This window comes from Pomacea canaliculata, linkage group LG3, assembly GCF_003073045.1.
Source record: "Pomacea canaliculata isolate SZHN2017 linkage group LG3, ASM307304v1, whole genome shotgun sequence".
Lineage (NCBI taxonomy): Eukaryota > Metazoa > Mollusca > Gastropoda > Architaenioglossa > Ampullariidae > Pomacea > Pomacea canaliculata.
Genome location: NC_037592.1, coordinates 32,239,253 through 32,255,728, shown reverse-complemented (window position 1 = coordinate 32,255,728; position 16,476 = coordinate 32,239,253). Strand labels below are relative to the sequence as shown.

At 41.5% G+C, this 16,476-nt stretch overlaps 1 protein-coding gene across 3 annotated transcripts in view; it reads left to right on the top strand.

Annotated features, from left to right (window-relative positions):
- LOC112560528 (putative carbonic anhydrase-like protein 1) overlaps nt 1-16,476 on the top strand; it is a 43,314-nt gene that overhangs the window by 6,627 nt on the left and 20,211 nt on the right. For all 3 annotated transcript variants that reach the window (XM_025232448.1, XM_025232447.1, XM_025232446.1), the window contains 3 exons: nt 1,626-2,808; nt 11,063-11,116; nt 12,902-13,038. In XM_025232448.1, the coding sequence (XP_025088233.1) occupies nt 2,745-2,808; nt 11,063-11,116; nt 12,902-13,038 (255 nt within the window). In that variant the 5' untranslated portion in view covers nt 1,626-2,744. The remainder of the gene's footprint in view (nt 1-1,625; nt 2,809-11,062; nt 11,117-12,901; nt 13,039-16,476) is intronic.

Sequence of the window (16,476 nt, the reverse complement as noted above, 5' to 3'; positions counted from 1 at the left end):
AGGCTTAGTATGTGTTGTCTGGTCAAATGGAATGACAGAGAAGCTTGCTCGTCTGTCTTCCTCTCAAGTCTGGATCACTCGCGGTCCTTATCTCTGACCACACTATCATGTCCTAACATCTTACCCAAGCAGGACTTAACAAGGGACTTAATGTCGGATTTTATTATCCTTATTCTCAGACGGATGATTGCACTTATTTATTTATTTTGGATGCTGTACACCCGTGAAACTTGGTCCTTGGCGTCTTTGCTGGAGTTGGTAAATTGCCAGCGCAGCTAAATCTTACCACGATGACATTCTTTTGTAACGGCTTCTGAAGACACCCGTTGACTTCAGTGACAACAACATAGTACAAGAGTTGTGCCGACCACCGGACACACGCTAACAATTGTAACAAAAGTTTGTCTAGGATGTGGCAGCAGTGAACTTTTCTAGATTCTCTGTACACAGGACGCTTCAGAGGAAAATTACAAAAATATATTTTGTGTCTTGTGACGGATGTTGTCACGAGAAGGCTTTTGTAGAATGACCTGCTTGCTGACCTGGAGCTGTTTAGCTGAGCCACGCCCACAACTGACGATTCCGAGAAAGCTTTAATCACCAATAATGACATGTTTTCTTTCGGCGCATTTCCTCGACTTTCGAAGGCGAAACACGGAATATGAAAAGAAAGCATCAGCCACAGCAGAACTACACCAAACTTCATCACTTGTCTCACTGTGGAAACAAATTTACAGGCTGTGGCCACTTCAGCATCTTTCACTCTTGTGTGGAAAGCTGTCCAGGCCACCCGTGATTTTCTCCTGCTTCTCGTGAAGCAGCTCTCCTCACTGTTCAATGCCACTTCAGACATTTTTTTTTTATCTTGATCCTTTAAGCATCCCAGATTTGACAGTTCTGAGAAGGTCTTTGTTTCTTTTGGCAGAAATATTGCCTGGTGGGGCTGTAGCTTTGTGTAGGTGCACATGGAGGTCGGGTACTGGGTACATGCTACTAGCTTACAACTTGAGTGAAGAATCATGGACGCAGTGAGACTTTCGGATTTTCTTTCATTAGAGAGCGAGAATTGAGAGAACCTCAATTAAAATAGAAGCCGAAGGATGGGTGGGGTAATAAGGATGTTGTTAAATGAAATTGTGACATTTTATTCATCTAATCTCTTGATTGATACTTAAATATGTTCTTAGGTTTTTGAGGCATCACTGAAATCTGAAAGCGATGCACCCTGCTTCAAAAGAAATAAAAAAAATTAAAATAAAATAACTCGACGGTATATTTAAAAAGGGAGAGATAAAACTGTTTTGACACATTTCAGTATTTGCCATTCTTAAAACACTTGCTAAAAATGTAAAACATGTATCTTCAGCCATGTGTCAAATATTACACACAATAAAAAATAAATAGGAAAGTACGAACGACCAAACTAGCAAAAAGGAACGAACGAACAAACGAATGGAATAACGAACAAAAAATAAGTACAATAATTTCGATTATCTAAAGGGAAAAGGAGAAAGAAAAATTAAATTAATGAAGGGGATGCAACTTTGGAAAAACAAGAATGTTATTATCAGGTCTAGATTGTCTGCCCGTCAGAGATCATTATCATTATCTTTTTATGTCCACAGGGAGCAGTCATCAGCGCCAAGAGCTCGGCGGGCCCAGCCATCTTGACATGAGATGTCTTGAGTGATTTCAGTGGCAGGACTACAACTTCTTACAAAATGCTCGTTTTTCTTGCGCGATCAACGGAAAAACAAAAAATCTTGACATTCAAAAAGCAAGAGGGGAACAGTTCTGGCTTCTTTCTCCATAACAAAATCTTGGTGGAAACAAGCAGAACGGAAGTAGGTCTGAAAACAAAGCGTCAAGATTTGAAATCATGTCATATTCAAGCTAGTCAGTCCATCTGCAGAAAAGAGGTTTTCTGCGAAGAGGTTGCGCATTAAAGAGCATGAATTTTTCATGTCATCCTGTCCAGTAATGGACCCTTGAAACAACGTTGGTCGTACATAATGCAGCTTTGAGTGCCTATGGATTTATGAGTTCTGGTGAGCAAATTATCACCCACACGCTTTACGAAAACTTTCATTCTATGCACATAAATATTCCAATTGTTCTCTGGAGATTAAGATTGTGTACTTTGATGCCACTCCATCATAGTGTTAAACCCGTTTTCATAATTTGTGTATCTGCAGTATCTCCAATGTGATATTTAAAAAAGTTATGCAAAATCAAAACAAGTTAACTTTGTGATAGGAACCTAGTTTGTCTTCTACTTATTATGACATCAAGACTGTGCTTTGACCTGAAGACATCGTCTCCTTAATCTCATAAAGATCGCCGTACTCACAGGACACAAGTTTCTTTCGTTGGAGAGTGTGAGAATCTTCTAGAAGACTTTAAAATCTCTTGCTACTCGACATTCTCACCTTTCCTTGATGCATTTGACTAACAAGTTCCGAGCGACAGCCGAGCGAACTGGTCAGCACCACGTCACATAGATGACATTACGTTACACGACCTCGACACGGGCTGTAACCCATCTACAAACCACGTGGACAGCGGTGTGGAGACACTGTACGTCACCGACGGTGTTCGTCACTGGAGGATTCCTGACTCTCTGACAAAGATTTCATACCCAGCGACACAGGATCTGTTGTGACAGTAGTGGTCAGACCTGAGAGGAGTTGGTCACACATTTCTGCTGCAGGTGTTTGAGGACTACTGCCGTTGTGGGTGTCAACATGGCGGGGACTCTCTACACCTTGTATCCCGCCATGCTCCTCTTTCTTCTTCCTCATCAATCAGGTGAGTACTGAAAGCGAAGGAGCTGTACTCTTATATCTCTTTACGATATCATTTTCCCTTAATTGTCTTTTCTTGAAAAAAATGGCTACAATCTTTATAAAATTTTTGTTCATCGACAGCATCATCTGGAATGCCAGATCATTGGTAACGTCTATCCTTCTGTCTTCTGTAGATTATTTTCTCTCGATCACTATAGGTTGCAACAGACAACGACGACAACGATGATGTGGTGATGGTGAAGTAGGTGGTGATAGTGGCAGTGGTGACTGCAATCTAAAATTAACTTTTTTGTACATTCTATGCTATTTTTCTTAATTTTTTTTAGAGGGGGGCAGGGTATTGGAAAAATACTTTCTCATTAGCAGTCTGAACAACACAAGAGCAATTCGCTGGATCACAACACAGTCGCGCCGAGGTAGACAATCAGACAACTTGTCCTCGGGCAGATCTCACCTCACATTGTTTTTTTCTGGAATAGGAAACTCGAACCATCTTCGACAAGGCGAAGCACGGGCAGGCTATTAAAAAGCCACTGAAAGATGTATGGCTCAGACACACGCACGTATCCACACACACATACATCGCCAGACTTTCAGACAAACCAATCCAGCTGCCATCTCTTGTCTAGAGGCAGACTCGCGGGCTTCAGATGATAACCTTTATGTACTTCTTGAACCACACTGAACCCACTCATGTACTGAAATGTCGAGCTGCAAAAAAGAAGAATTTGTTTTGATTGTCTACCAACAATGACGACGAGGTGTAATAATAAAAAAAGGCACAGTCACAAGAACAATCCAACCACATTTTGACTAAGTTCTTATTATTTATGTTTCAAACAAAAAATTACATTTTTCTTTTAGAAATTTCCAGAGAATATGCTTCTTCCATGGAATTTAAATTTCTAAGTTGATCAGTTAACAAATTGACGTGTGAACTCACAAGTTAGTCCGACTTGTTGGATGGGATTCAGTTATAAAAGGTGCTATGAACTTTGTAGGCGAAGAAACTGGGAAAAGATTCAGGCCTGGTTTTTTTTGCCATGGATTGACATCAACTACATAGGCCACAACATACTTTTAAATGATTAATGACCTCCTTGATGCACGTCGCCTGAAAGTCTGCATCCCGACTGGCAGCGACATGCAGCGAACTAGCACGAGCTCAGCCGTGCAGGAATCACACTGTCTTTTCTTTTTTATATTTCCTTTCTCTCAGCTTTTTTTTTTACATTCTTTATTTTGTATTTTGTAAAAATTTCTCTTTGTTTCTTTCTCCTTTTTTCTTTATTTTTGCCTTTTTTACTTTCTTATACTTTGCTTTTCTCTCTGTTTCTAATCTTTTCCACGCTTGTTTCTTTCATGAATAAATACATGAGTGAACAAACGAATACGACGAGCAGGTTCCCGCAATACTTATTTTGACATCTGCCCCTTGCATTGTGTGCTGATGGCTTGTTTACAGGATTGTGTCTGAAATTTCAGGAATCTCGCGTCTCAGAGGATTATCAGTATGACAAATTTTGAGAATTTTTTTTTTTAGCCTATCTGAAGGCCGAAGATCATGCAATGTTTGGAGTAATGTAACTACGCTAAAATATAAAATCATGATTTAACTGGTAGCACCTTTTTATCAAAGTCCACGGCGTGGACCAACACTTGACGCATGACGCACTGATTTGTGTAGGCAAGTCTCCTGTCACGTGATCTGTATAACAGTTTAGTCTGCTTGTCACGTGATTTTTACAAGATTCAAGATTCTTTATTTATCTTTATTAATATACTGAGGGGTATTGAGATATTACAATGTATATTTATTCACACATTAATGTACATCTCTCTCTCTCTATCTCTCTCACACATACATTTCACTGGTCGGTTTATAAAATCTAATATATTAAAACCTAATTTTCTATATCACTGACTCTCATTGTTTCGTTCTTCTAGCCCTTTAATGTATATCTGCGTATGTAATCAAATAATTCAAAGCGTATAAACACATGTAAGCTTTTGTCATGTAAAGCTTCTGCCCTTCTCGTTTTAAGTCACAGATGCTTATACATACCCACTCATATATATAAAATCTTTCTCGCACACACATTAATTCTTCTAAGTCGCCGAACTCAGTAATAATTTTAGAAATCGAGCTAATCGATTTTATTTTTTTGGAGTTAACAACGAATGGAATTTCTGTGCACTAGAATGTGATAAATTATTTTTACGTTGGTCAGCAAATTTTTATAATTAAATAGAAAATGAAATTCATCCCATACATCATTAGTGCTGCGAAGCCTTTCATTTCTAGGGATCTCAGTTTGCCTACATTTATTCACTGAAAAGTAATTACTCGACATCCTAAATTTTATTAAAGGGAGGTAATTATGGGAGTATTTTTTTTTTTTTAAAGCATAAGTTTCTAGTGAAAAGATACTTTTGACTATTGTATAATTTGAGAATATTTGAAGTCTAGTTCTTTTAGCAAACTCTAGGGATACTAGTCATGAAGGGACCTATTTTCTTCTGAACCCAGTCACATAATCTATTTACGCTTTTATGGTTTATTTATATTCCATCTTGCAGAGTTGTCTGGACAATATTTAAACACCAAGACTTCATGATATTTCTTTCATGTAAATTTAGAAACATTTTATATTTATATACAACACTTGAAAGATTATTACATTTATTTGCAAGAAATAATTTATACGAACGAACAAACAAAAACAATAATAATAAAAAAAGACCAACAGATCTGTGTGACAGTTAGATCTGCTTGTCACGTGATCTCTATGAAATGTCAGAACCTACTCGCTTGTGGTGCACAGATATATGTATCTTTTGTCTAGAGAAAAGTGATAATCTTTACTTGAGAAAAGTGAAAAATTGTATTACTTATTTCATCGTAATGATGGCTGAAAAAATGTTGATATTGTTTTTAGCAACTAAGTCTAAGAAGTTTTCGTTAAACATGGCGACACCACGGCACGACCGTAATGTTGGACTCTTTTTTTTTTCTTTGCTCTTCTGTCGAGCTTCAACAGTTTATTCTATTTTGGATCAAGTTTTGGCAAGTTTTGTAGTTTGAGCCACACAGTCTCTCTTTTAACTTTTAACTGCTTGCTATTCCCATCCCGTGAGGTCTGTCATAGGGTCACGTGACGCAGAATGAGATTACGCCGAAGCAAAGTTTCAAGAAAGAGTGCATGCTGTGCATTTTGTCTCATGAAAACGACCGTATCTCTATTTCATTTTTACATTTGCTTTTTTTATACTACAAATTGAACTGATCGCCTGTACACGCTGAAATCGTCTCACTGTTTCCAAAATCTTGAACACTCTGACTTCGAAGTTACAGTCCCTTTTTGTTTATTCGAAATGCGCAAGATTCCTATCACCACCGGCACCACAAACAGCTCCATCCCTCCATGACCATCCCAGCAGCAGCAGTCCTCTCAGCCGGCACCAATAGAGCTGATCGGAAAGGAGGCGAAGAATCACTGGACTTTTGATGGAGAGGGGTGTGGTGGTGATGGTGGTGTGTGTGTAGGGGGGAGATGTCACTGGCTCACCCCTTCATGGCAGCAAATGGAGGCGGGCCTAATTACATTGAAGTGTCTGGTCAGGGAGCGAAACAAGAACGCACGAGACAAATTTTGACCCCCAGCTACACGTGGGGTCCGGGCGGGTGTTGTGAGGGAGCGGTCTTTGCGGGACCTCAATCACACTCGGGGCTGAATGACGTGGACGCTGCACCCCCTGCTTGAAAACTGTTAAGTGTGTATGTGTGTGTATGCAGGATTTGTATGCATGTATGTGTGTGTATTCTTCATTTCACTGATCACATATTTTTCTTGTGATAAAGTTCGAATTTCCCACGACATACTCACAAGTTTTTAACTGAAATAACTTTTTTTCTTGCTGTAATTTTGACGATGGACTGTTTACCTGCTGTTTCCGCTTTCCATAGAATATCCGAATTAGCTTTTTAGCGGAATGCCTCTCAAGTTGTGCAATTATGAAGAATTAAGAATTAAAAGAATTCGGAATCAAGAATTAAACTTCCTCTTATGCCTTCACAGCAATGTTTTCCATCAATACTCATCACGCCTTTGGAAGTCACATCAGAGTCAGGGCAAGTTATTTTTTAACGCCACCAAACTGTGTGCTCCAGAAACTCTTACATGTGTCTCGAGTAATGTATCACAGTATCGCACAAAATACAAAGAAGAAAAGATAAAAAAGAAGAAAGCAAAACATGGCCCTTCAGATCATAGACTGTGCAAGATTACAAATATTCTCGCCTTGTGTTCTTCACGTTGACGATTCATGCGACGAATGCCGATGTTAATATTGGTGTCTACTCAAGGCTGACAGCAAATTATAATTACAGAAAAACATGAAGAAACAAAATGGAAGAGTGGAGAACAACTATTTGTAAGGTCGTCTTTATCACTCTGACTCTTCTCTTATTTTACCTTAAATGTTTTTCTCGCTAGGAACATAAGACATGCGCAATGGACGCAGAAAGCCCATCCTTTGCTGAAACAAAGTTAGCTCCCCTTGTGTAGCCCCCAACTTCCTTTTTGGCCGAGCTGTTTGATAGCTTACTTCAACCACATCTGACGATGCTTATTGATCTGTTGCCCGAGCATCTCGCTATTTGTTGGCGCCTCATTGCGCTTGGATTCCACGCCGATTCCTCACTTCGACAAATCTTGTCAACCACCACTCCTGGTAACCTACCCTGCGCCAGTCCCGCTTTTTTCTTGTGCTTTTCCCTGTGCCCTCTCTCTCACACTTTGAAGATGTCAGAGTCTGCAATGTAACCATGACTGATTGTGGCACAAAGTATCTGAATTAACGTTTCTTAGGACGGATCGGTTGCGCGGTGGTTTTGGCCAAGTCATGCAAATCCCAAGAAAGCAGTTTTATTGCCTGAAAACGGTGTGTCATCCATGCGGGATCTGGGGAAAATTTATATCCTTCATGTGTAGAGCGTGAACAGCACACTTGCCACCGTCCAGCAATGCTTTAGCCTAAGGTCAAAGGGTAAAAGTAGTCGCGTTTATGCGTCAGTCAACGAGAGTAAACGAGAGACGGAGAGAGAGATCAAGCTTGTTAAGGGAGAGAGAGCAAAAACGCAAATGTTTGAAACATAAGTACTTCAGTCTCAGATGGTGATATCAATGTATCATAATTTTTTCAGAATTAAAGCCGCTAATGATTTAGCAAACTATAATACAAAAACGTTTAATTTTAGGGATAAACCTTCGAAGAAGACAAATGAGCATGTCTGCTGGACAGTCAGATTCGCTGAACTCCCAACGGTCGGGTAAGGAGGGTCAAAGGTCATGTACGTTTTCTGTGTTTTTTGTAAACACATACAGGCGATGAGAGGTTCAGTGTTGAACCATTTTATTCATCTTCATCCACCACTGGAGATGCCTTGAGAGTAAGCCGATCTGAAACTCATTTACCTACTGTTGTGTCAACTGTTATGAATGTCGGGCCTCAGTCTGGTGCCATGTTTGAACTGTCATGGCTTTCTGCCCAGTCGGCGACTTGTTGAGAGGAAACACCCAGGGTGTTGGGGGGAAGGTTCGCAGGCAACGAGCACAGACTGGAGGTACTGTGATGCTAATCTCTGCTGCCAGCGTAACTTTCTATCAATAAATGACGAATGCATGTCTCAGACGGATTTCTTATCTTTCAGTCCCTGTCCCTTCACGGGCCTGCCATCTTGAAACATTCATCGGCCGGGAGAAGAATTTGCGCACAGGAATCAGTGTGTGTTGTGGTTGGGCGGAAGTAGCATCAAACACCGAGAACAATATGGAAAATGTGAACTTAGTGGAACTGTGTGTTTGTCTCTCTCTGTAGCTATGTATGTGTGTGCGAGAGTACGTCCGAACGTGTGTGAAAGAGAGAAAGTATTGTCTATACAAGTGATAATTAACTGTCTTTCTTTTGCTTATTTTCCTATTTATATTGATGAACATAATCTGCACTGCTTTGGTCTTGAGATCCTTTATGAAGCAAACATTGTCATGGACTATCATATTCATCCTTTCAGACCCGTTCTTTAGCCATGTCCTCACAGAACGGAAGGAGGGCTGTAGTTTTATCGGCAAATGGCTCGAGTTTTTTTTTCCCCTGAGTCATCCCGTTAGTGCTTATTATTTTGGGCCCTTAAGTTTGATTTTCATCAAAATTTTCCCCGTCTTCTATCTTCGGCGTCCACTAATCTGAAATTTCTTTCAATAAAATCCCTTTGGAAGAAATGGGGGCATAAACTATAAAAAAAAGTTGATGTAGCCGTAGCACTTCAGTCGCGCGTGTTTGCTAGTGTGTGTTCTCCAGATTAGAACAAGAACCAAAAGCCATCTCCACTGAGTTGTTTTTACCCACCACGTGTGTTCTGCCGTAGGGAAGTGAGCGATGTCTTTTTTTTTTTCAAACTGACTTGAAAACATCATTAGCGAGAAGCTGGAGAGAGTAAGGATGGTACTGTCACTGTCCTTTTCTCAATTTAGAAGCATTTAGACTAACCCCCTCCTCCATCTCCACCACCACCACCACCACCACCACTGCACCACTACCACCACCACACCACCACAACCACCACCACCACCACCACCACCACCACCACCACCACCACCACCACCACACCACCACCACCACCACCACCACCACCACCACACACCACCACCACCACCACCACCACCACCACACCACCACCACCACACCACCACCACCACCACCACCACCACCACCACCACCACCACCACCACCACCACCACCACCACCACCACCACCACCACCACCGCCACCACCACCACCACCACCACCACCACCACCACCACCACCACCACCACCACCACCACCACCACCAAGAGCACCACCACCACACCACCACCACCACCACCACCACCACCACCACCACCACCACCACCACCACCACCACACAGCAGCAGTCCCCCTTTCCGCCGGGCATGTGGTACACGGGGTTATCACCCAAACCGATCTGCCCTCTACATCGCCACGCTAGGTTTCGAGGTCTGGTAATCAAAGTTCTGCGACAAACTTTCTTTTCACGCTCCGCTGAAATCTTGGCGAGACGGGCAAGCTAGCACTTACATCTCACCATTACCGCCATCTTGATCATTGGAGAGATTAAAGACCCTACCGCGAGCTGCACGTGAAGTGAAGCTCGAGTCTGCTGGATCCTAGCCCTATCATCAGCTTGTTATAAAAATGCATTGTGGGTTTTTTTCAAACTGCTTATTTTTTGAGGAAGGGAACGCACTCGCGTGTTGACCTGTATTCTACTTCCTGTAGAGGCCAGAGCCAATAGAAAGAGAGCTTTGCTTTCAAAGTGAACTGACGTTTGTGACGTCGACGGCTCACAAAATGACAGTTACTGGCTGGTAGAGACTTTCCTCAGTCTATTGAAGTTAAATCCCTGAAACTAGCAGATTCCTTTTTGAATTGGTATCTACACCGGGAAGGTGCCTGGATTAGATAACATAAAGCTGATGTCATTTTTTTACTATCATTTTGAGAAAAAGGCCATTTACTCTCTCTGTACCCCACCTCCCACACACACACAAAAGCAGATTGTTCCTTACTTGGACAAAAAAGAAATATACAACACATAATATACCATTTTCTATTCAGCCACTTCCATGTGAACTTCCGGAAATTTAAAAAAAAAAACGTCTCTGACGGTCGCAATGAAATTATTTAAAGATCGCAAAGTTTGTTATAAAATTCGAATCAAAGAGTAATATGGTTTTCGTATGCTTATTTAGAAAGGTCTAGTTGATGATAGAACTTTATAATGATCGTAGGATTAACTTTAAAACTCCGTTCCAATGAAGTGACAGAAATCGTTACAGTCTTGCCTTCTACTTCTACTACTACAACTGTTACTCCTGTTACAACAGATGCTGCTCTCACCTCTTAGTCTTGATATATCTGTGCATTTTTGTTATGTATTTTTGACTGTGCTTTAATTGTGACAGTAAAGAAAGAGAATAATGAAAGTAAGTGACCTTTTGTAATTTATTCTTGTAATAAAGTCTGCCTCAGCGGCGAAAAGGTTTAAAGACTATACAGCCACCGCTCCCCTTTACTTCTTTTTCATTATAATTAACAACAACAATCTGTTGATTACTACAGATGTTAAGCTCTCACGACTGCTCAAGTGAATTACTGAATAAAAATATCAAAGACGATTGCTGAATATGTTTCAGTGGCTCTGGGGTCTTCGCCATGGCATGACTGGTGGTCGTATGAAGGAATAAGTGGTAAGTATAAAACAAGTTTACTAAATATATACATACTACAATACACTCGATGGTAAGCAGATATACCAGGTTGTGCACTTTGATGAGCCGGCAGTCTACACTAGGCACAGTCGTAAACAAAGATGCCAGACTTTCCACCGGAATACAATAGTGATGACAATGTTAAAGGCAAGTGTACTACAGTAAGCACAGTAGCCAACCAGTCCACAAGTAATTTTCAATAGTTTCCAAACCAACTAAGGTATGGCTGTTCATTAGTGGCTCCACATTAATTAGCTGTAATGATTTAACAGTATTTTGTTTATCAATAACAAAGCAGAATGCTGCGCCTTCCCTGTTTTGTACAAGTGTGTTTATTTAATAAAAGAACACACAAGATAAGTTTATTAACTCACATCATGTACTTTCCTTTTCCACGAAAAGAGCAAATTAATTGCCTGCCTTTGAGCACAAACGAAAAACACACCACGTGTCCTTTCCCTGCTGCACCCTTCAAGTTTTCTCAAGTTGAAATCTTTTATATTTCTACCTGGCTCGAAGTATATGCAAGCAGTGTGAGATCACGGGGAACGTTTATAAGACCGAAGTCTGGTGTTTCCAGCAAATGTTTGGTTAGTTTATACTTTTGTCTGATGCTTCATCAACGAGCAAAGGGCATGAACATAGAAGCGTGTGTGTGAGTGTGAGAGAGAGAAAGAGTTTCCTCCTTTCTTTAGTCTTTAACATTTACAAATATTGCCTGAAGGTGGATGGTGGTTAGACGGGAATTTGTTTAGCTTGGGATGGTATTAACCATTCTGACATTATTGCAAGAAGACGAGCGTTTAATTAAATAGCCTACAGCAGCAGCGGTAAGGAGGACTATGCCTGTAATGTTTACATTCACTGAGGTGTAAACAGGTCATAGTCACACAGTTTACCCTTGGATGTCTGTTCTAAATATTTTTAAGTCTTTAGAGTCCCTCACTTTTTTGTCTTTTCTGCTATTTAAAGCATGTTTGTTATGGAGGCCTTGTGATTACTGATCTGCTGTGACTGAACCTGTGTTTGTTTGAATGTTTTTACCTTTGTGTACGATCCGTTTCACATAAACATTTCTTCTTCTTTTCTCTCTGTGTGACCTGATGCGTGTTTACTCGCCTGAGCGCGGATTGTAAGAACGCAGAAAAGAAGATTTCCCATGTCGTGCGTGGGTTCCAGACCATCCTCCGCCCAGGAACCTCTTCCGGTCCGTTCCGTTACTTTGCGTGGGTGTCTCCCTTGACTCCTTGTCTCCCCGTGACGTCAGCAAGCAGACAGTTTACTGATTTTGTGGTGGCGTGTGCTCAGTCTCAAGGCAGTTTCAAGTCGAAAATAACCGCTCGTTATGTCACTCAGCCCCTTTCGGGCTTAGCAGTTATTATTCGCAATCCTTCTAGTTTGTGTCTTGCCTTACTGAAAATATTTGTTTACAATTGCAAGTTATTAATAGTACAGGAAGATTGAAGACTGATTTAAGAGGGTGAATGTTAAGGGGGACAAACAAACGTGTATTAAGTGGTGTGCATGTGTGGGAGACAGAGAAGGGGTGTCATCATCATGCCCGTGTCAGTGTCATCATCATAATCATGGTCAGTGTACATGTCCTCATCAGTGTCGTATCTTTTCATCGTGTTATCTCATCATCAGCCAGTTCGGTCTACTGTTGGATGTCTGCTCTTGTGCATTATGTGTATTGATTGTGTTTCTTGCCTCAGACACTAGGGAAACTGAAAGAAAAGTCCAGCATTCTGTTTTCGTCTTCAGGTCCAGATTACTGGGGAACCATCAACCCTGAATGGGCCTTGTGCCACAAGGGGAAACAACAGTCGCCCATCGACATCGAACCCTCCCGTCTCCTGTACGACCCAAACCTCAAACACCTGAAGATAGAGTCAACATATGTGAGTACAAACAGTTTTAAAATACAACCTGATGACATACATATAAACATGAGGAAGAACAGGGGTCAAGGGACAAACAACCAAGACTACGCCCCTTTCCCAGACATGCACACGAAGTGAGAGATATGACAATAACAATTCTTTATGTCCGAGGGTGGTAGGATAAGTCTTTTTTTACGTCTTGCCCTCGCCATAAAGAAGAAAACTATTAAACTGCTCGACTGTGCAAGAAGAGAAAGAGAGAGCGGAGAAAAGATAGAGAGGAGAGAGAAGGAGTGGGACGGGGAAACATTTTACACCTTTGAAGAGATCGAGTGTGTGAAGGGCCACTACGGTTGTTTAAATATATATCAGTCAGACTATTCTTGCTAAGCAGGTAGGAAATGTAATAGCAATTAAACGTCCAGAGCCATCGCAAATATGTTTTGTGGGTCTGGGCAAACAGATGCATAACTTGCTGTATTCTGAACATTCGTGACGAATTAGAACGTGTAAACAAACGGGCGTCGGCACTACACTTCTCTCTGATCCGCTAGGTGGCCCCGAACTTTTCTTTTTTTCCTCGTGCACGACACGTTAGATCCTTGTGCAACTCCATATCCAGTTCTGTGCCCCTATCCCCAGATCTTTTCAATCCGAAAAGCTCCATCGCAACGATTGGCTAACGGAGTTTCTTGAATACCGTCCCAGGTCGAGTACTCTCTGACCTTATCCATTTCCACTACCCTTAAGTCAACATTTATCTCTTTTAATTTTTAGAGACCTCCCACCTCCCCACAAAAAACCCTCCATCCTTTCCACCTGCAGTTCCACAGCCGCACTTTTCCTTACCAGCTCCCTAACCCTGTCCTTTCTTGGCGGTCATCCCAACTCCCTCCTTCTCTCTCTCTCAGCCTATCCCTGTACACGATAGCTGTGCCTTTGCTTGCCATTGACCCTTCATCAGGTTGTAAAGTACAATGAGTGAGTAATTGTTTGCTCGATTCCCGACCCCAAGTAGCTCTCCAAAGCCTCGTTTTCAATCAGCGTAAGTGCAAACACCAGCGAGCATCACGCAAACATGGCGCCGCTTCGACAGGCCCGCCGAGATGGATTGTGGTCTAGATGTGGGCATCCACGATATTTCGTCTTGGTAAAAATTACTTTTTCTTGTTTCTAGCCAACCTTTCAGAAAAGTCTGAGAACTGGGAAGATAAGAGCATCTGACCCGTTTCCCGTTTCTTGGCGAGTTGTGTCGTCGAAATCGTGAAACCCTGTCATGCACGCTATCCCTTAGCTCTGTCTTTAGATGTCCTGTAGTTCTCAGATTTAGCTCTGTGAAATGTATTGACAATAATAAGTTCTGGAGCTGTTTGACTGTCTGACACCGGAGACAGAAAATTTAGCCCTAAAACCTGCTTAGTCCTCTACATGCTTCTGCAGTAGCTTTGCTCATTTGCATGTCCATGAATTCAATGTTCAGGGCTTTGAACGGTCAGTGTTGAGCTCTTCATACAATGCAATACATCTTTATTATTTATCTTGTACGTTTAGAACTGATAAAGAAACTCTGTGGAGCTAGCAAGAACTATTGCTAAACAACATAAGTCGCATCTACACACCCGGACAATTAATATACTCTGATGTTTTCGAACACTGACGATACACAGGTGTGACTTGTTGACAGGTTTCACACGATTATGTCACAACACACAACAATTAGACACACAGTCTGTGACCTTTAGTTTTAACTTGCTTATGGTCACAACGATGACTACACATGTCTGTACGAACTTCGGGTGGATTTTGAGTTGTCGCTTTTCTTTGGCCGGAAAATTTACTTCAGTAAAACGAAGCTGATGCACGAGATTTACAGAACGGCTGTCGAGAACTGTTGCTAGTCAATAGATTTTATATATATATATCATCCGCTTTATAGCGAACAGATAGTGCTTTTCCGTGGTTGTCCATACGTTTCTGTCTGTTGAACATCAGACTGTAAGACTGTACCCGATCGGACTGAGTGCCGATAGTCTTTCTGTCTTTTTTCACTGCCATAGTTGTGCGTGGGAAATGCTAAAAAAAATATATATAAAAAAAAATAGTACATTTGGTTCCTCAGCCTGAACATCTGAAAACACCAACAACTTTCTTTTAAAGATGAAATCTTTGCGATGTCCCTTTCCCTGCGTTTCCTTTTCTGTGCGATTGTGTGTACACGTTCTGTGAGTGAGCGGGTAGTGATGACATAATCTTGATCGAAAAATTTTGTAATTAAATCACTACTTTAGTCACAAAACCTTATTACTAAAGTCAGCTCTATGAAAAAAAAAGAGAGTGAGTTCAACTGAAAGAAAAATATTACAAGGTTTTGTAGTAGAATGAAACTCAGACAACCCCTCCCTCCCAAACTATGGAAGACCCACCCGCGAGGCATAAGGTATCAGACAAACCACTAAAGGACTGCAAAAGTAAACGATGGTTGGCAGCGGACGTTGTCTGCCGCTTGCGATTGATTGTCTCCCCTGCTGGTGTGATTGCTTTCCGTGTGCCGCCTGCAGGGGAGGCGAGAAGCTCCATTTCTCACGTCACCCACGACCCTCGGCTCATCAACATGTCCAATGTACGCCTCCCTACCCTTGATTCCTTCACTCTTTATGGTCCCGCTCTTGACAGTGTCCTTCAGATTAATTTGCGATCTTCCCCAGGGAGACATGCGCAGGGTTAAGCTACTGGGTGGGCGGCGGGGCCTGCAGCTATCACCATACACGCCACTTGTGTGGACATATTGTCACCCAGTTGATTTTGCCGGGATTTATTGTGCACTCACACGTAGATATCATGGGCTTTAAGTCGGCTTATATGAATAATAGGAGTAGAAAGATCTTAAAAATAAGTACAGACTGTCAGATACGCAGGTTTAAGTCCTTTACTTAATATCAAGACACAACAAACATGGATTCAAGTATTGAAGAGTTTCTGGTTCTTTCGTGACCAAAAGCAGCGAAATTTGATCTTGTGGTAGGAAGAGGAAAGTAATTAACTTTGAAAATTCTCACTAAGCCAAAGAATACATATTGGATGGCCAGTTCAGTTCTTTGCACTCTTGCTCACAATCTTTGGTATGAGAGCTTGCCATCACCACCATCGTCGATGTCTTTTTTATTCTCTTTGTCTTTCATTTGTGGTTTTCCTCTTTCTTCCTCACCCTGTTGACCTTTGGCATTTTGCTTCTGTTGTGTCACCTGGTGCAGACATTTTCTGCGAAAGATGAAAATAAACATGCACGGATTCATCCGCCGCTGTTTCAATTGAACTTAAACATTTTTTCAAGTGCAGATAATCGACTGGCTCGAGCCCAATGACCCCGTGTTTTGACAGGAACCGCGGTGGTTATGTTCACATGTTCATATACCGACATTGTTATGTATTCCTGGTCTCTATGTTTACAAGCAATCT